This window comes from Bufo gargarizans, chromosome 6 (genome assembly GCF_014858855.1).
Source record: "Bufo gargarizans isolate SCDJY-AF-19 chromosome 6, ASM1485885v1, whole genome shotgun sequence".
Taxonomy (NCBI): Eukaryota; Metazoa; Chordata; class Amphibia; order Anura; family Bufonidae; genus Bufo; species Bufo gargarizans.
In genome coordinates, this window is record NC_058085.1 from 367092610 (window position 1) to 367113961 (window position 21352).

Consider the following 21352-nt stretch of genomic DNA (forward strand, 5'->3'; position numbering starts at 1 on the left):
GGCTGGGTCACATGGTGCTCTGGCCAATCACAGCCATGCCAATAGTAGGCATGGCTGTGATGGCCTCTTGGGGCAAGTAGTATGACGCTTGTTGATTGGCTGCTTTGCAGCCTTTCAAAAAGCGCCAAGAAAGCGTCACAAAAGCGCGAAGAAAGCGACGAACACCGAACCCGAACCCGGACTTTTACGAAAATGTCCGGGTTCGGGTCCGTGTCACGGACACCCCAAAATTCGGTACGAACCCGAACTATACAGTTCGAGTTCGCTCATCCCTATATATAACTTGCAAAAAATCCACTGCCACTACATGGCCAAAGAGCAGCTTCTACCTTCACCTTCCTTCTCTGGTAGATTGTAAACTCTCATGGGCAGGGTCCTCTCTCCTTCTGTACCAGTCTGTCACTCAGTAAGCTCATGTTTATTGTACTAATTATTTTTATGATTTTTTTTTTTTTATGTATTGACCCCCTCTGTATTCTGTGTGTACAGCGCCAGGGAAGGTAATGGTGCTAATAGATAATATTTTTTTTTATCATACGGTCTAGAGGTCATTAGCAACTGATATTAATGTCCTTTATTAATCCCCAGCGATCATCAAGCTAATGAGATTGATAACACAATGTTACTGTATTACCTTATCGATGCCGATAGAGCTGAGCTGGTATCCTGAGAGCATTTCCACCTCAATAAGGACCATATTCGTAACTTTTCTATCTCCAGTGTAGCTGTAGCAAACAAGATGGAATAGGGACAAATACACAAATTATAGTCAGAAGGTTCTAGCAAATCAGAAATATTTCTAGTAGATGTTAGGAGAATGTGTGCCATTCAGCTTTTAACCAGGAGGACAAAAGTTGGCCCTTTGGTGCCACCTTTTGAATGGCTACCCTGTAAGTCCAATCTCTGGCCCTTTATTTTCCAGTTCATGCTTAGTGATGAGCGGCAGGGGTCATATTCGAATTCGCGATATTTCTCGAATATTTTTTAGAATATTCGCGATTTTTTTTTTTACTCGAAAAATCGGCAAGGTAATGATTGTGTAATATGCAAATTTTCGTAATTCGAATTTTTATTGCAAATTTTTCAACTTACAACTATTAGACAAAGATTATAGCACTATATTAGCTAAATTGCTCTATATTCGATTTTTTTTCGAATATTCGCTATATTGCTATAACTTCATTTTTTCGAATATTCGTAATATTCTAAAATCAAGAATATATAGCAATATAGCGATTTAACTGTGCTGCTGATACTCTTTGTTTGTTGAATTAGATTAGATAGATAGATATAGATAATAGATAGAATGCTCAATTGGGTTCAAGTTTGTGGAACTAGGAGGCCAGGGTAGTTCCAACCAACGTCCGACATGTCTAGCCATGTGACATATTGCATAGTCTTGCTGAAAAATCCCATCTGCCCCAGGATAGACAATCAGCATGTATGGGTGTACATGATCTGCAAGGATGAATTAATACCTAAATCAGTTGAGAGTGCCTTCCATATAGATAAGTGGACCCATGGAATAACAAAGTAACATAGTAACAAAGTTTGTAAGGCTGAAAAAATACATCTGTCCATCCAGTTCAGCCTTTTATTCTGCAAGTTGATCCAGAGGAAGGCAAAAAAAAAAAAAAAACATGAGATAGAGGCCCTTATTTTAGGGGGGAAAAATCCTTCCCGACTCCAATCAGAATAACTCCCTGGATCAACGACCTCTCCAGAAATCGAATAACTATAGCCTGTAATATTATTACACTCAAGAAATACATTCAGGTCCCTCTTGAACTCTCTTTTAGTGAGTTCACTAGGCTTGAGCGAATCGACCTTCGGATTATAGATCTGAAGTCAATTATTTCAAATACCTCGATTTTAATGCTGTTTTTGTACAGGATTAAAATGTATTGGCTCTGTGGAGCCAAACTTTGTCTCGGCCGAAGTCTCACAAGACTTCAATGAATTCCTATGGTATTTATATCTGTGTATTTAAAAACAATTTAAAATATGAATTAGCAGTGGGCTTTGTTTCTGAGGTACCAGCCAGTACCAATGCCCACTTTGGATTCCTATTTTAAATTGTTTTTAAATATGCAGATAGGAATACAGTAGAAATTCACCGAAGTCTTGCGCGACTTCAGCCTCGACGAAGTTTGTCTCCATGGAGCCAATACATTTTAATGCTGTACGGAAACGGCATTAAAATCAAAGTATTTGAACGAATCAACTTCAGATCTATGATCCGAAGGTCGATTCGCTCAAGCCTAGAGTTCACCATTACCACCTCCTCAGGCAGAGAGTTCCATAGTTTCACTTCTCTTACAGTAAAGAATCCTCTTTGTGTAGAAACCTTCTTTCCACAGGGAATGCTGGGTCCACTCTGCCTTTTACTGCTTTTGATGGTATAATGGCCTCTATTAACCTGCACTCCCTGTATTTTATGGTGGCCAGTATGGCGTCTTATCGATCACCTTGACGCCGGCAGACGGGTACAAATAATTTTGTACAAAATGTATTTGCCAAGAATCTCAAATCTAATATATAAAGCAGAGTGTATGTGTGTATGTCCGCTAAAAGAATCCGTACCGTCGCATTTACAATTATGAAATTTGGCACACAGGTACATATGGTGTCCGGGAAGGTTTTAGACTCAGCTCTCTAGGACGTACCGTTCCTGAGATATTCCCACAAAATGCATTAGCCATTAGAAGCTTGGTCACATGACCCTTATCAGCCAATAGAAGCTCTCAGGTCCTCCAGTCTCCACATACACAATTTTACTCCAGGTTTCCATAACAACCCAGCCATTTATCTTCACTGCTGTAGGTCAGCTTTAAAGGAAATCTGTCACCAGGATAATCACTATTGAAGTAAAGCCGTGGCCTAATAGCACTTAGTACCTTATTTCAAGATGTGCCTTTGTTCTAGCAATAGATGTTTTTATCCTCTGAAAATCCAGTTTATTTGTTATGCAAATGAGCCAGTAAGGTGCTCAGAGGGGCATCACTCTTGCAGGAAGGAACCCAGACACGCCCCCTTCCACGTCCCGCTAATCCACGCCCCTGATATTGTTAGGCCATGGCCCCTCCCACTCCTGCCAACGGGGATGGAAAAAATTAAGGTAAAAATCAACTTCTGTCAGCTGCAGGGGTGGGAAGGAGGGTGACTTACTCCCTGCAGCTCACACTCAGACAGCACAGTGTTGCTGTCTTAGAGTGAGCTGTTCAAAAGGACACGCCCCGATCCAGTAAAGGCCACTGTTAAGAGGGTGGGCCCCTGTGGAGGTCACTCTCTCGACTCTTCTACATCTGTCAGGATTAAATAGGAACTTTTCCTTTTGCTTTCTGCTGCAACTTCTCTCTTTCTGTCTGACTGTATGGCAAGGCACAGGGCAACTTCTTCCTGGATAATGAGACTTCTAGAAGTGGTCTCTCTGCTCCAGCAGAACTGGAAGTGTTCTGGCTGGTGTGGACAGCACACGTCCAGGAGGGACGCAGCACTGCAGACCTGCTCCCTTAGCAGGGGTCAGTTAGCACTCACTAACTGGAACTAACTGGTCCCCATCCTTCCTGCAGGACATGGGACTCGCCCACTTCTCCACAGGGAGTGTTAGAATGAAATGGAAGGTTCTACTCTATTCGATCTACTGCTCTGCCATATTCGCTGCCACCTGCTGGTGAACCTGGCACATTACAATTTAACATAAACAGATGCATAACAGGAAATGAACAATATATGGGACCTGGAATAAATGTATAAAATGACATTGAGATTGCATACCCAGATAGAAACAGGCGGTAGGTGTGGTAATGCACCTTGGGGTGTGATAGATAGATAGATAGATAGATAGATAGATAGATATCTGAAATTAAGAGATAGAAAAAATAATTACCTGATTATTATTTGAATAGTCAATAGTTGGTTGTCTCTCTCACAGGCCATAATTTTGGCATCAATACTAAAGAATGGTGTTCCTGGCGGCAGCAGCTCATTGTATTTTAGGACGCTCTGTTAGAAGAAAAGGTCTGAGGTTAGATCATCAAACACTAACTGAAAATGAAGGTGAAGTACAGGTGAAAGACACAAAAACAAGGAAGGCATATCCCAAACCGTGTACTATGAACTGCTATTTCATCATGGAGGGACACGAGGAGAGCTCTGCTCAACCACAGCAGACACTAGACTTTTTTTACTTTTTGTTTTGCTTTAGTGGTTCCTTTTTGTGCTTTTCTCGTTGGTTTTGCTTTTTCATTATCACTTTTATCCCACCATTAAGTATATATTAAGCATTCTAACTTTTTGCATATGTGACACAGAGTGAATTGACTATATATTATGCATCATATATACTGATCACTCCCCAAAACCACTGATAGTGAATAGCATTGTTTATCTTGGGAAGTTGATACCACAGTTTAATGCCTGCCAGGAAGGGAAATATATTACACAGCAAGCAAACAGTCACTTCTTGTAGTTCATTGGTCGGAAGGAGGAAAAATGGGCAAGTGTAAGGATCTGAGCAACTCTGCCAAGGGCCAGATAGTGATGTCTAGTTGATGGTTTAGTATCTACCCAAACTGGTTAAAGGAAAGTAAATGCTAGCCTGTCTGGTTTTAGAGTAACTGAGTGAGAGAAGCATTTTTAAAGGGGTCCTCCCACCTGGAACATTTAGATGAAAATGAGTTTAGTGTCTGATCATTGAGACCCTGGCCTAATACAGGAACAGTTTTGGCAGTGGTGTACAGCCTGTTGTTCCATATATCACAACAAGTGTCAGTTGCGGACTGCTTTGTCCACCTCAATGGTTGGAGTGTAATCACAAACAAAGTCAAGGCCTTGATGAGAGGATGCCACAGCTTGTGATACTTAGATCCAGCCACAGAATCAAGACCCAGAACAGCATGTGACATCCTTCTCCAAAGACCATAAAAAAGAACTGCTCTTATCTTCCAAGATTTGGTTACCAGCCCTGAGCTATATTCCCTGTGATTTCTTGTCTGGATCCGTCTTGCCTGAGTTGCTTGACTATCTATGATCTAGTGACCCAGTCTTTCCATTTTGGACCCGACATTGGCCTGCCTGTTTCCAACCTAGATCTGTCTCTGACTAATCGTCCCCGTATCAGCTGTTTGATTACAGTCGATCTTGGGGACTTGGGACGTGGGTTACCAATCGATGAAGTCTACAGCTCCTTGCGGAGGCTAAGGATGAAGAACTGAGCACACCTTAGACTACATACCTAAGGTTAGCTGTTGCCTACCTAATAATACCAGTCTGGAGGAACCTTTCATTGCCTTGCTGCTAAGCTTCCAACACCCTCCACTCGATCTTGCTTCACACTGTGCAATTTTTATTTTCTTGTCCGGAAAACCTCTTCTTTCAATATCTGCTGTCAGCTGTGTGGGAACTGGCATATGTGTACAGGTATATGGTATATACAGCAGAGTACTGATATGTGAGGTATGAGGTATAATAGATGCAGTGTGTACAGATATATGGTATATACAGCAGTGTACTGATTGTGAGGTATGAGGTATAATAGATGCAGTGTGTACAGATATATAGTATATACAGCAGTGTACTGATATGTGAGGTATGAGGTATAATAGATGCACTGTGTACAGATATCAGTACACTGCTGTATATACTATATATCTGTACACACTGCATCTATTATACCTCATACCTCACATATCAGTACACTGCTGTATATACTATATATCTGTACACACTGCATCTATTATACCTCATACCTCACATATCAGTACACTGCTGTATATACTATATATCTGTACACACTGCATCTATTATACCTCGTACCTCACATATCAGTACACTGCTGTATATACTATATATCTGTACACACTGCATCTATTATACCTCGTACCTCACATATCAGTACACTGCTGTATATACTATATATCTGTACACACTGCATCTATTATACCTCGTACCTCACATATCAGTACACTGCTGTATATACTATATATCTGTACACACTGCATCTATTATACCTCAGTACCTCACATATCAGTACACTGCTGTATATACTATATATCTGTACACACTGCATCTATTATACCTCGTACCTCACATATCAGTACACTGCTGTATATACTATATATCTGTACACACTGCATCTATTATACCTCGTACCTCACATATCAGTACACTGCTGTATATACTATATATCTGTACACACTGCATCTATTATACCTCAGTACCTCACATATCAGTACACTGCTGTATATACTATATATCTGTACACACTGCATCTATTATACCTCGTACCTCACATATCAGTACACTGCTGTATATACTATATATCTGTACACACTGCATCTATTATACCTCGTACCTCACATATCAGTACACTGCTGTATATACTATATATCTGTACACACTGCATCTATTATACCTCGTACCTCACATATCAGTACACTGCTGTATATACTATATATCTGTACACACTGCATCTATTATACCTCGTACCTCACATATCAGTACACTGCTGTATATACTATATATCTGTACACACTGCATCTATTATACCTCGTACCTCACATATCAGTACACTGCTGTATATACTATATATCTGTACACACTGCATCTATTATACCTCGTACCTCACATATCAGTACACTGCTGTATATACTATATATCTGTACACACTGCATCTATTATACCTCGTACCTCACATATCAGTACACTGCTGTATATACTATATATCTGTACACACTGCATCTATTATACCTCGTACCTCACATATCAGTACACTGCTGTATATACTATATATCTGTACACACTGCATCTATTATACCTCGTACCTCACATATCAGTACACTGCTGTATATACTATATATCTGTACACACTGCATCTATTATACCTCGTACCTCACATATCAGTACACTGCTGTATATACTATATATCTGTACACACTGCATCTATTATACCTCGTACCTCACATATCAGTACACTGCTGTATATACTATATATCTGTACACACTGCATCTATTATACCTCGTACCTCACATATCAGTACACTGCTGTATATACTATATATCTGTACACACTGCATCTATTATACCTCGTACCTCACATATCAGTACACTGCTGTATATACTATATATCTGTACACACTGCATCTATTATACCTCGTACCTCACATATCAGTACACTGCTGTATATACTATATATCTGTACACACTGCATCTATTATACCTCGTACCTCACATATCAGTACACTGCTGTATATACTATATATCTGTACACACTGCATCTATTATACCTCGTACCTCACATATCAGTACACTGCTGTATATACTATATATCTGTACACACTGCATCTATTATACCTCGTACCTCACATATCAGTACACTGCTGTATATACTATATATCTGTACACACTGCATCTATTATACCTCGTACCTCACATATCAGTACACTGCTGTATATACTATATATCTGTACACACTGCATCTATTATACCTCGTACCTCACATATCAGTACACTGCTGTATATACTATATATCTGTACACACTGCATCTATTATACCTCGTACCTCACATATCAGTACACTGCTGTATATACTATATATCTGTACACACTGCATCTATTATACCTCGTACCTCACATATCAGTACACTGCTGTATATACTATATATCTGTACACACTGCATCTATTATACCTCGTACCTCACATATCAGTACACTGCTGTATATACTATATATCTGTACACACTGCATCTATTATACCTCGTACCTCACATATCAGTACACTGCTGTATATACTATATATCTGTACACACTGCATCTATTATACCTCGTACCTCACATATCAGTACACTGCTGTATATACTATATATCTGTACACACTGCATCTATTATACCTCGTACCTCACATATCAGTACACTGCTGTATATACTATATATCTGTACACACTGCATCTATTATACCTCGTACCTCACATATCAGTACACTGCTGTATATACTATATATCTGTACACACTGCATCTATTATACCTCGTACCTCACATATCAGTACACTGCTGTATATACTATATATCTGTACACACTGCATCTATTATACCTCGTACCTCACATATCAGTACACTGCTGTATATACTATATATCTGTACACACTGCATCTATTATACCTCGTACCTCACATATCAGTACACTGCTGTATATACTATATATCTGTACACACTGCATCTATTATACCTCGTACCTCACATATCAGTACACTGCTGTATATACTATATATCTGTACACACTGCATCTATTATACCTCGTACCTCACATATCAGTACACTGCTGTATATACTATATATCTGTACACACTGCATCTATTATACCTCGTACCTCACATATCAGTACACTGCTGTATATACTATATCTGTACACACTGCATCTATTATACCTCGTACCTCACATATCAGTACACTGCTGTATATACTATATATCTGTACACACTGCATCTATTATACCTCGTACCTCACATATCAGTACACTGCTGTATATACTATATATCTGTACACACTGCATCTATTATACCTCGTACCTCACATATCAGTACACTGCTGTATATACTATATATCTGTACACACTGCATCTATTATACCTCGTACCTCACATATCAGTACACTGCTGTATATACTATATATCTGTACACACTGCATCTATTATACCTCGTACCTCACATATCAGTACACTGCTGTATATACTATATATCTGTACACACTGCATCTATTATACCTCGTACCTCACATATCAGTACACTGCTGTATATACTATATATCTGTACACACTGCATCTATTATACCTCGTACCTCACATATCAGTACACTGCTGTATATACTATATATCTGTACACACTGCATCTATTATACCTCATACCTCACATATCAGTACACTGCTGTATATACTATATATCTGTACACACTGCATCTATTATACCTCATACCTCACATATCAGTACACTGCTGTATATACTATATATCTGTACACACTGCATCTATTATACCTCATACCTCACATATCAGTACACTGCTGTATATACTATATATCTGTACACACTGCATCTATTATACCTCGTACCTCACATATCAGTACACTGCTGTATATACTATATATCTGTACACACTGCATCTATTATACCTCGTACCTCACATATCAGTACACTGCTGTATATACTATATATCTGTACACACTGCATCTATTATACCTCGTACCTCACATATCAGTACACTGCTGTATATACTATATATCTGTACACACTGCATCTATTATACCTCGTACCTCACATATCAGTACACTGCTGTATATACTATATATCTGTACACACTGCATCTATTATACCTCGTACCTCACATATCAGTACACTGCTGTATATACTATATATCTGTACACACTGCATCTATTATACCTCGTACCTCACATATCAGTACACTGCTGTATATACTATATATCTGTACACACTGCATCTATTATACCTCGTACCTCACATATCAGTACACTGCTGTATATACTATATATCTGTACACACTGCATCTATTATACCTCGTACCTCACATATCAGTACACTGCTGTATATACTATATATCTGTACACACTGCATCTATTATACCTCATACCTCACATATCAGTACACTGCTGTATATACTATATATCTGTACACACTGCATCTATTATACCTCGTACCTCACATATCAGTACACTGCTGTATATACTATATATCTGTACACACTGCATCTATTATACCTCGTACCTCACATATCAGTACACTGCTGTATATACTATATATCTGTACACACTGCATCTATTATACCTCGTACCTCACATATCAGTACACTGCTGTATATACTATATATCTGTACACACTGCATCTATTATACCTCGTACCTCACATATCAGTACACTGCTGTATATACTATATATCTGTACACACTGCATCTATTATACCTCGTACCTCACATATCAGTACACTGCTGTATATACTATATATCTGTACACACTGCATCTATTATACCTCGTACCTCACATATCAGTACACTGCTGTATATACTATATATCTGTACACACTGCATCTATTATACCTCGTACCTCACATATCAGTACACTGCTGTATATACTATATATCTGTACACACTGCATCTATTATACCTCGTACCTCACATATCAGTACACTGCTGTATATACTATATATCTGTACACACTGCATCTATTATACCTCGTACCTCACATATCAGTACACTGCTGTATATACTATATATCTGTACACACTGCATCTATTATACCTCGTACCTCACATATCAGTACACTGCTGTATATACTATATATCTGTACACACTGCATCTATTATACCTCGTACCTCACATATCAGTACACTGCTGTATATACTATATATCTGTACACACTGCATCTATTATACCTCGTACCTCACATATCAGTACACTGCTGTATATACTATATATCTGTACACACTGCATCTATTATACCTCGTACCTCACATATCAGTACACTGCTGTATATACTATATATCTGTACACACTGCATCTATTATACCTCGTACCTCACATATCAGTACACTGCTGTATATACTATATATCTGTACACACTGCATCTATTATACCTCGTACCTCACATATCAGTACACTGCTGTATATACTATATATCTGTACACACTGCATCTATTATACCTCGTACCTCACATATCAGTACACTGCTGTATATACTATATACCTGTACACACTGCATCTATTATACCTCGTACCTCACATATGCTGTATTCGAGAGCTACCTGAGTAAACACGCATCCCTTTCCTTTAAAGGTCAGCCCGTAGTCCCCAGGAATGATTGGCAGAGGCACCATTTGGAGGAGAAGACGATTCGTTTCATCCACCTGAAACTGCCCCACAGTCTTTTTGTTATGAGAAACCGTAACGGACACAGAGCCTTTCGAGGTGTATGTTATGCTTGTGTATTTAGCCAGAGCTTGAATAGCTACGACGGTATCCTGTAGGAGACACACAAATTAATCCTACAAAAGTGCAAACCATGCAACAGCCATCAACAATCTCAGATGCTTTACCTGTGTGGAAGAAAAACCCCCGTTGGAATTCTGCTGTTTCATCAACCAGTTGACAATCTGGAAGCCTTCTTGGAGCTCACTTGCCGCTAACGTAGGGGTAGTAATCACCGCCAGGAGAACATACGAAGATAACTCAACACTGGCTGACATGGAGGATTCAAAGGTCATAATAGTGTGCGTCCAGTACAGGTTACCTCCTGAGGGACAGAAATTTTACTTCAGAAGTACATATAATAAAAAATATACGACCAATGAATCTAAAGTCACTAGCCTAGGAAGACGCTGAAGCACTCAACGGGGCGCCACAGCCTCTTCAAACAGCTGGGATGATAGATAATCAATATTGAATTCCTGGAAAACCCCTTTAAAAACCCCATAGGCGTGCCCTCAGTGTACGTATGCCCTAATTTGCATATTTAAAAAATACTTTCCTAAAAATCACCTAAAGACAGCAATGGTTCAGTGGAAAAAAGGAACAGTGGAGCACATTCTTTAGACGCCAGTCTTACTAGCCCTGCACTGGTGGTGGATCTACTACAGTTATGTAGACACCCCAGCCTCTGCCTAGCTTCAGCGCCTCCACTGCTGCTTCTAAATGTAAGCCAGCTACCTAGCTGTCTTACATTATGACCATTTTCTACGCCTAAAACAGGCATAGAAATTGGTAAATGAGACGGGCCTACCGGCCAGCCCCCTTCGCCGCTTGCACCACACCTACTTTTGTAGACCTGGCATTAGCGAGGAAAAGCCGCAGAGGTCCTTTGTGCCGCAATCTGCACCAGAAAAACTCTTAATATAGGTGTATTTCTGTTTAATAAATGACCCCCAGTGTGTTTTTAATCTGCAGGGTCATTCCTACCCGGCAATATAACTGGTTTATTAGGATCTATCCTACTGACATTTGTCCTTTAAAAAAATATGATGGCGTCACCAACGTACTGTGGACGATGGGGTTAAACAGTGTGTACCTGCAATAGAGGCAGACCATGACAGCTATGGGGCCCGGGGGGAAGGGGGGCGGCCCGCATGGAACCTGAGAAATATGGTGTTCATTATGAGCACCATATTTTTAAAGCAGCTGTTCCACTTTTTCCGACAGTAAAGTTGGATAAAGTGGATGAGGCCAAAGACAACTTTTTGTTTTTGCAGTTTGTATTTAAGTAAAATTTATTCTACTTGATTTAAAACAAAAATAAAAAACAAAACGTAAATTTGTTTGAAATCTGGGCGCATGTGTAAGGCGCATGTGTAAGGGTCAGCCCCTAGAATACTGTTCTTTGCACAGATATCTACAATATGGTGCACGTGACTGTAATGACTTATTTCAGACACTAGAGGTCACTGTGACTCTGAGAAAGAGGAAGCTGAACCGTTTCTGAGATACACAAGAGGTAGGAGGAGCCAGAAGTTCCCGGGGTTTGAGTCCTGGATAGAGGTGGGAGGGCCCTGAGAGCTGGGAGAGCTGGGAGAGGATGGCTGCCATGTTAGGAGCCGAGTAAAGGCTAGTGATGGGACATAGAGCCTGACTGATGGAGTCCTGAGAAGCTGGCAGTGCTGAAGACAGGCCAAGATAGACTCTGAACTGAAGTGCTGCAGCTGTGACCCAGAGAAAGAGACTGCACAGTGTGTTACAGAGGAGTGGGACCGTGTGTCAGAGACCCCTACAAGCCGGATCCTTCCTGCCAGAGCTGAAGAAGATCTGTATCTGCTGTAACCAGAGAGAGAAAGACAGACAAGCAAGCGACCGGACCTGGAGCCAGACTGCATCTTATGGGATCAAGGAGAATCTGCAGAACTGTTAGTGGCACCGGTGCTTTCCTGTGATAGGTTATAGGGTCAGGGACTTAGTCAGTGCGCTGTAGAAGCGTCCCCTGGGTAGCAGGGCTAGATAGGAGTATACTAGCTGAGTGTAGCCTGGACTCTGATGTGTATACTGTGGAACGCATTTATTCTAACTCATGTTCATGTAATCTGTGTAAACCTGTTTATACTTTTAATCCAATTTTCCGGCAGTTACATCTGGTTCTTTAATAAAGCCGGTTTTTGCTTCAGTCTCCTTGTCTGCTGTACTGTACTTGAATCCTGCCTTGCGGCCTCTCCCTCCTCTGACCGCTACACATGCTCAGCTGTAGGTGCGGGAGAGGGGGGGGGGGCATACTAAGTTTTACTATGGAGCCCTGACTGTAAAGTCTGAAAAAGTTACATGTGTAGGGCCCTGGCTCTAGAGCAATTTCACGCTGGATATCCTGCAGAACCAAGACCCCGATTATATTACCTGAGGATACTGCAAATGGAAAAAGTTTCTCTAGAAGTATCTGCCTGGTTGCAAAGTCATTGCTCAGGGAAAAGGTGTACGCCAACAGTGCCACAGTGTACAGGTTGGATGAGTTGTTCACTTTGTTTTTTAGACAGGAGAGAGCCCGCACCAGCATAGGGTCCTGGTAAATTGTAAAGAGACTGTATTATTATTGTGCAACTTATGTCAATTGCAATATAAATATTCAGTTTCTTCTAACCTTATCAATGTCATTCATCCCTCCACCACACCTTACTGAAGCTCTGATTGTACGGGTTGGCTGCTGTATATACACAAACCCATCAAGACGTCATCACTCAGCTAACTGCCACACATATACTGTACCGGGTGCTCAGTTTTGGTAAATACATACAAGTGATCCACAGAAAATGTATCACTAAATCTTCATCAACCACAAATGATGGTCATACTCACAGTTCCTGGGGTGCCCCTTTCCAAAAGGGCTGCTGTGATGTAAGCACTGAGTGAGACGTCGTCCTCCACCCCACCCTGATAAACACAAAAGGTATAAATCATTCCTGCCATAATAAATTTTTAACTCAGGATCACATATTTCCATACTTTTTTTTTTTTAAAGGGGTTGAGCCGTGAATAATCTACATTTGAAGGCTACTTTCACACTGGCGTTTTGGTTTCCGTTTGTGAGATCCGTTCAGGGCTCTCACAAGCGGTCCAAAATGGATCAGTTTTGCCCTAATGCATTCTAAATGGAAAAAGATCCGCTCAGAATGCATCCGTTTGCCTCTTTTTTTTCTTGCTCATTTCACATTGGTCGCATGCACTCAGTTTAAATCTTACAGGCCATATTGTTTGGTAGAAGTTTGATAGAAGCTGTGCCAATTACAGGAAAGCAAAAAAGAAAGGTTCCTAGCCACCATTATTTCTCCCAAAAAGTCATCTCTACCTTGTACTCTCATGTGGCGGACAACTCTCTCTGTGAGGCAAGGTTCATGCCACGGTGGACACCTGGACAGTACATGTCTTTCACGGCCCACTGGGTCAATATTCTTTGCAGCAGTGGCCGAAGGCAAGGTCCTTTTGATCACCCTATGATGTGTTAGCCTGGCTCTCACACCAGGAGATTAGCTGCCTTCTCCTCCTCCATGGATGCTCGCCTGTTCCCAACAGCAGCAGGGCACAGGATCGCTCGCACTAGCCCACCTTCCTATCACATGTGTTAAGTGAAGCGTTGCCATGCCGTGTTGAAGCTGATCGGCCTGGGTGAGAGTAGCCACACCGCCAGGCAGTTGCTTAAGTACATCAAGCAGCAAACATCCTGCTGGCTGTCACCCCAGAGACTCCAACTGGGCCACGTGGTCAGAAACAATGGGCGCAACATCATGGTCTCCTTGAACCTGGGGCAAATAACACATGCTCCCTGCATGGGGCACATCATCAACCTAGCGGTGCAACGCTTTCTAAATAAGTACACTGGCTTAGGCAAAGTGCTGGTAAAGTCCATGAGACTATTCAAGCATTTCCGCCACTCTTATGTCTTAGGTGAACAAAAGTGTTACCTTTCAGCATAGTCCCACAATTACAGCAACCCAAACATGGGAAATTCCCAGTCTTTCTGGGCTTCAAATAAGTCTGGCCCCCTCTGTTAACATCACACGTGTCAGTCTTAATCAGTTTGTCATGCAAATTAGTACCTCGTTTGTATGCCATCAATGGCGGATTGTCAATTTCACTTACTGTAGGGAGACCCCTATGTAAATTGTGCCACTCCCTTCTCAAAATCTGTTGAATTCTTTAAAAAATCAGACCACTGTCCGGCGCTGCAGGCATGAAGATAAGTCCTTGGAGTGAATAGGATTCTTTTTATTATAGTCAACGCGTTTCAGGGGCAAAGAGCCCCCTTCATCAGGACAATATACAGAATGCTACAGCATTCTGTATATTGTCCTGATGAAGGGGGCTCTTTGCCCCTGAAACGCGTTGACTATAATAAAAAGAATCCTATTCACTCCAAGGACTTATCTTCATGCCTGCAGCGCCGGACAGTGGTCTGATTTTTTAAAGAATTCAGCATACCTATTTCCCTGGAACCATTTGGACAGGAAAAGACCCAGGCAGCAGCACGGCATCCCTCAATGCTGGTGGGGAATTATACCAGCTAAGGCACATTCAGCTGTTGTGACTGTTCACAACATAATCTGGTAAGCGAATTACGCACCATAACTGTATATCTCCTATAAGGCGGTACCACACATGAGGCGCTGTGTCTTTTTGTTTTTTCTCCTTATATTCTCAAAATCTGTGCTATATCAGCACTTTGATTGCCATAGGTGGATACAAACAGGATGCGTCCCGTATTCATTCTCCTAGGAGAAACTTGAAAAGTGGACACTCTGACAGCTGAGGAGATCCTGGTCCTCGTTCTATCTAGCAGCCTGCCTGGATATCTTCTATTGGAGAACTTGTTGCACATCTCATCAATGCGATTCATGAATTTGTCATCATTAGATACCACTCGTCTCACACGCAGCATCTGGCTCCAGGGTGAGGAGTCAAGCATGCGGCGTGGGTGATTACTGTCATATCTTAAAAGATTGTTCCTATAGCTCCTATTTCCGGTCTGACCAAGAAGGGTGCCAATCCCAAACAATGGTCCCCTGAAGCAGAGATGGCATTTACCTCCCTCAAGCAAGCCTTTTCTTCAGCTCCAGTCCTTAGATGCCCAGAACCCAACAAACAGTTCTTCTTGGAGGTGGACGCATCCTCTGTGGGAGCCGGGGTGGTTCTGTCACAGAAGAATGTCTAAGGTCTGACATCTGGGGCGGAGATACAGGTCCAATCCATACATGGTCTGATGTGGACTGATCATAAAAATATACTTTTTACTCAAACTACCCCCCCTTTAAAAAAAAGTTCCCCATTTTCCAGTGAGAGATAGGACTCTCACCCAACAAAGAAATTAGAAAATTCTTAATTTGGAGGAATTTGGCAATAGCTTTAAGGAGAATCTGAATATAGATTTTTTCCGCTCTATAAAATCCACAGAAGCAAAGCTAATAGCTTTTAATGATTGTATAGAGGCCACACTAAACAACTTAGCACCTATGAAACAAACAGCAACCTCGTCCCCCTAATAAAAACCCGCCTTGGTTCACTGCTGAATTGAGAGAGGATAAAAAAAACTACCAGAGCCCTTGAAAAGGCCTGGAGAAAAAATCCCATAGAAGACACCAAAATTAAATACAAAATTAGGCCGAATGCACACGCAAGCTGGATTCCTGCTGAGAGCAGGAGCGCACGGTGTCATTGGTTGCTATGACGCCGTATGCTCCCTGCTGCCGCCGCAATACAGTGATACACTGGTATGACGCCGTGCGCTCCTGCTCTCAGCAGGAATCCAGCCCGTGGTTCCACGGACCGCTCACGGCCGTGAAAAACGGCCGTGTGCATTCGGCCTAAGTATGAGAAAGTATAGAGATAATATTAAAAATACCAAAAGAACATACTACTCAAATAAAATAGGCAATGCGGCTAACAACACCAGATAACTTTTCAAAGTGGCTAAAGAACTAGATGTAAGATTGCAACGACGGAGCACTCTCAAGCACTGTGCTAGCAAATGGCTGACTACTTTGCTGAAAAAATCCCGAAAATTAGGGACAATATCCCTATGGTTCATAGGACGGACGAGACACTTTCTTCTTCACTCTCAAACTTACCCTATTCCCTCACAGAATTTCAGCCCATCTCTAAGGAGAGAACTATTGAAATCATTGGAGCTCTTAGATCCTCCTCCTCGCCTCTAGACCCATGGCCGGCGGCCGTGGTGAAGTCCGCCGCGGTTGCAATGGCACCATACATTCGAGACATTATAAATAGTTCCTTTTCCAGCGGTCATGTGCCGGCTATTCTGAAGCAGGCAGTGGTAACACCCCTGCCTAAGAAACCGGCGCTACCTGTGACCGATCTGAGTAACCTTAGACCGATTTCGGGACTGCCGTTCGCTGCAAAGATAGGCTAGAGGGAGGTTGTTGCACAACTACAGGGATATCTGGAGGCCAATCACATTCTTGATGACTTCTAGTCGGGATTCCGACCCGGAAGGGGTACTGAGACCGCTCTGGTCAATGTCCAGGACGATCTACTGATGGCAATTAGACCAGAACGACTCTATGGTCCTAGTCCTTCTGGACCTGTCTTCCGTCTTTGTCACTACTGACCATCAAGTGTTACTGAAACGGTTGAAAGTGGTAGCTGGATTAGATGGAAAGACCTTGGCATGAATGGTCTCATTTCTCCAGGATAGGGTACAACGAGTGAAGCTGGGGGTATATAACTCAGCCGATCTCCCACTGTCCTGTGGAGTACCAGAAGGCTCGGCACTATCTCCAGTCTTGTTCAACATCTATCTGAGACCATTGGCCGACATAATCAGGAGCCACAATCTTCAGTTTCATGTTTATGCGGATGATACACAACTGTACTTTAGGCTTGCCAAAGGAACAGTTGATCAAGTCGATCTGGCCAGATGTCTCTTGGAGATCGATCACTGGATGAGTTCCAATCATCTAAAGCTTAATGGCACCAAAACTGAATGTATTACATTCAGTGACCAGAAAATTACACCCTCAGCACCCCAATGGCTATTGTCTTTTGGACCTGTCACTGAAACAGCCATCCAGGTCAGGGACTTGGGAGTGGTCTTGGACTCCAGATTAACCCTGGCTCCTCAGATAAATCAGGTGGTTAGTACCTGCCGCTACCAGCTGAAACTTCTGAGGAGGATCTTAAATTCCCTCTCAGGAAAGCCTTGGTAGGAGCAGCGATCAGCAGTCGGTTGGACTATTTTAATGGCTTGTACATGGGACTCCCTAAGAAGAACTTGCATAGACTTCAAGTTGTGCAGAATGCTGCAGCAAGGCTACTAACGGGTGTTGCCCGTCGAGAGCATTTCACTCCCTCTCTTAATGCCTTGCACTGGCTCCCTGTCTAAACAACGGGTGATGTTCAAGATTGGATGCTTCATGCATAGGGTATTCCATGGTGTGGGGCCCCTGTACCTGCAACGTAAATTCACCAGGTACGTCCCGTTGAGGACATTGAGGTCTAGTAACTCTGCGAATTTTAACATCCCGCAAGTTAACAAGATCAGACGTGGAGGTAGATCCTTTTCGGCTCAAGGGGCCAGATTTTGGAACCACCTACCTCTGGCCCTGAAAATGATTCCCAGTCTTCTTTCATTCAGACGTGCACTGAAAACCTTTCTTTTCAAACAGGCGTTTGATCTTCCTATATAACACTTATTTTTGGTTCATATAACTTTGGTTTTTTTTCAAAATATTTGTCTATAAATTCATGGTTGGTAATGTCCCTTCTATTTAAAAAAATACTTTTTCCTCACGTTTATTATTTTTGTTCTCTTCACATTCTCTATATCTCGTCAGAACCCTTTGAACCTTGAGATCCCCCTACTTTCCCTCCCTTTTTCTTGATTCTCCATTTGATAAGTGCTAGGAAATTGTCTATGGAATAGGTGCCTTATTCTCTAGGCCTTTGGGGCATATGGCAAAGTGTCATGCCTTTTTCTTGAATCAGCCAGCTAAGCGCATCGAGGCCCTAAGGGTAAGACTGCGTGTACACAAGACTATACATCATCATCATCTTGTACATAGGAGACAGTATTATAGTAGTTATATTCTTGTACATAGGAGGCAGTATTATAGTAGTCATATTCTTTTACATAGGAGCAGTATTATAGTAGTTATATTCTTGTACATAGGAGCAGTATTATAGTAGTTATATTCTTGTACATAGGGGCAGTATTATAGTAGTTATATTCTTGTACATAGGGGCAGTATTATAGTAGTTACATTCTTGTACATAGGTGGCAGTATTATAGTAGTTATATTCTTGTACATATGAGCAGTATTATAGTGGTTATATTCTTGTACATAGGGGCAGTGTTATAGTAGTTATACTCTTGTACATAGGAGGCAGTATTATAGTAGTTATATTCTTGTATATAGGAGCAATATTATAGTAGTTATATTCTTGTACATAGGGGCAGTATTATAGTAGTTATATTCTTGTACATAGGAGCAGTATTATAGTAGTTATATTCTTGTACATAGGACGCAGTATTAGGCTAGGTCTACACAACGACATTTTGTCGCACCAATGTCGCGTGACAATTTTTATAATAGTAGTCTATGGTGTCGCACTGCGACATGCTGCGACTGCGACACAACAGTCACAAAAAATACCATTCAAGATGGATTTTTCTGCGACTGTCGCGTCGCAGCATATCGCAGTGCGACACCATAGACTACCATTATAAAAAATGTTGCGCGATGCAGTGTTATAGTAATTTTATCAATGTGAGCAGAGGTCAGTGTTATTATTATTAGAGATGAGCGAAGTTTTTAAAAATTCGATTCGGCTGATGTGCCGAAGTTTGCCAAGAAATTTGTTTTGTTTTGAATTAATTTGTGACAAATGACTATAAAACAGGTATACCTATATTCCACGGAGGCTGAGGGAATATATATAGCGGGCTGCTGCGGTACACTCTCGCTGCCCTCTCCCTCTTTAATAATGTCTTATTAACAGTTTGCAGCAACGCCGTCCCTAGCGCACGAGCACTTGTCATGTCTCTCCCTATGCTCAGCTCACAGTAGTGATTAGTAGTTCATGGAAAATCTGTTTAAAGTGAACTGATCTCCAACGTGAATTAACTCATCTAGATCACATTCCTGACAACGATTCGGATGCTTCGATTCGCTCAACCCTAATTATTATTATTTTTATACTATAGTTCTGTTTCTGCTCATCACAGACACATGTGGAAATCATAAAATCTGTGTGCATTTGAAATATTGTGGAAAAATGGACCCGTTCTATTATTTTCTTGTTAATAAGACTCTCGTATGTTCCTATTTCAGTCACCTTCATGAGTGTGTGAAACAGTTTCCCTCGACTGATGAAGCAACCATCCGCTTGCTGCTGTAGACCGAGCCAGGTCACGGCTTGTGCCAGGACTTCGTCATCAATAAATATGTAGCTCTTTGCCTGGTAGAAACACTTAATCACAAATGCGGTGAGCCTGGGGACAGGGGAAGACTCATTAATGACAAAACGAGTGCCAAGAAAAGCAGGAGGGGCACGGGTGCACTGAGCCCACCCTCGGAGCACCTAACTGCTCATTTCCATGCATATTTCTCCAGAATGAAGCAACAGAAAGGTATCACTACAATCTTCTGAACTAGAACCTACTCAGTATTGCACCTGGTGGAACAGTTTCCCTTACAGTAACTGAACAAGAACATTTGGAGAAAAGAAAGCAACAGACAGAATGAAGTGAGAATTGGAGGTCAAAAATACTCACCAAGTGCTTCCTTCAGCATCGTTCATTCCAAATGCACTGTACGACCCATCGGAGCGTTTGTAGGAGAGCTGTCGTTGATATCCTGGAGACATGGAGCGGTATAATAGAAGAGACGGTAATGCTTTCACCAAAGCACTGGAATGGGCGCCCCCATCACCACACCATACGTTCCTATACAAGCCACTCACCGCTTTGCAGGTAACCTATGGCTTTCTCCTTTTGCGCAGCGCTCAGCTGTTCTGTGGCTTTCAGATAGGCCAGCACGTATACAATGGGCGCCATAGTCAGCATGTTCTGCTCTCCGCAGCCATACGGCATCTGGATAAGATGATCGAGGTTTTGCAGGGTTGTGCCCAGGATATCACCTGAGACAAAAAGTTTAGACATAGTGAACATTCACATAGTTTTCCGCTCCAGTATCCAAACTTTACACTGCACCTTGACTTCATCGTATTACAGTTGCCTACAGAGCTGCCTTCAGAGGTCTTTGATCATCCTGTTAACGAAGACCTGTCACCTCTCCTAATAGGTCCCTTCTGGTACCTACAATAACTATTCCGGAGCATGTTTACTTTACGGATTTACTGTGATGTCCCTCTG

The 21352-nt window shown here is 41.6% G+C and overlaps 1 protein-coding gene across 1 annotated transcript in view; it reads right to left on the reverse strand.

The window, feature by feature from the left end:
• The window catches only part of LOC122942241 (alpha-2-macroglobulin-like protein 1), a 236408-nt gene that overhangs the window by 43885 nt on the left and 171171 nt on the right, over window positions 1-21352 (reverse strand). Inside the window, exons 24-32 of the mRNA XM_044299744.1 lie at window positions 20941-21117; window positions 20753-20834; window positions 20314-20470; window positions 13825-13899; window positions 13369-13531; window positions 11094-11290; window positions 10803-11018; window positions 3890-4005; window positions 635-725 (exon numbers count right to left, since the gene is read on the reverse strand). Of these exons, the coding sequence (XP_044155679.1) occupies window positions 635-725; window positions 3890-4005; window positions 10803-11018; window positions 11094-11290; window positions 13369-13531; window positions 13825-13899; window positions 20314-20470; window positions 20753-20834; window positions 20941-21117 (1274 nt within the window). The remainder of the gene's footprint in view (window positions 1-634; window positions 726-3889; window positions 4006-10802; window positions 11019-11093; window positions 11291-13368; window positions 13532-13824; window positions 13900-20313; window positions 20471-20752; window positions 20835-20940; window positions 21118-21352) is intronic.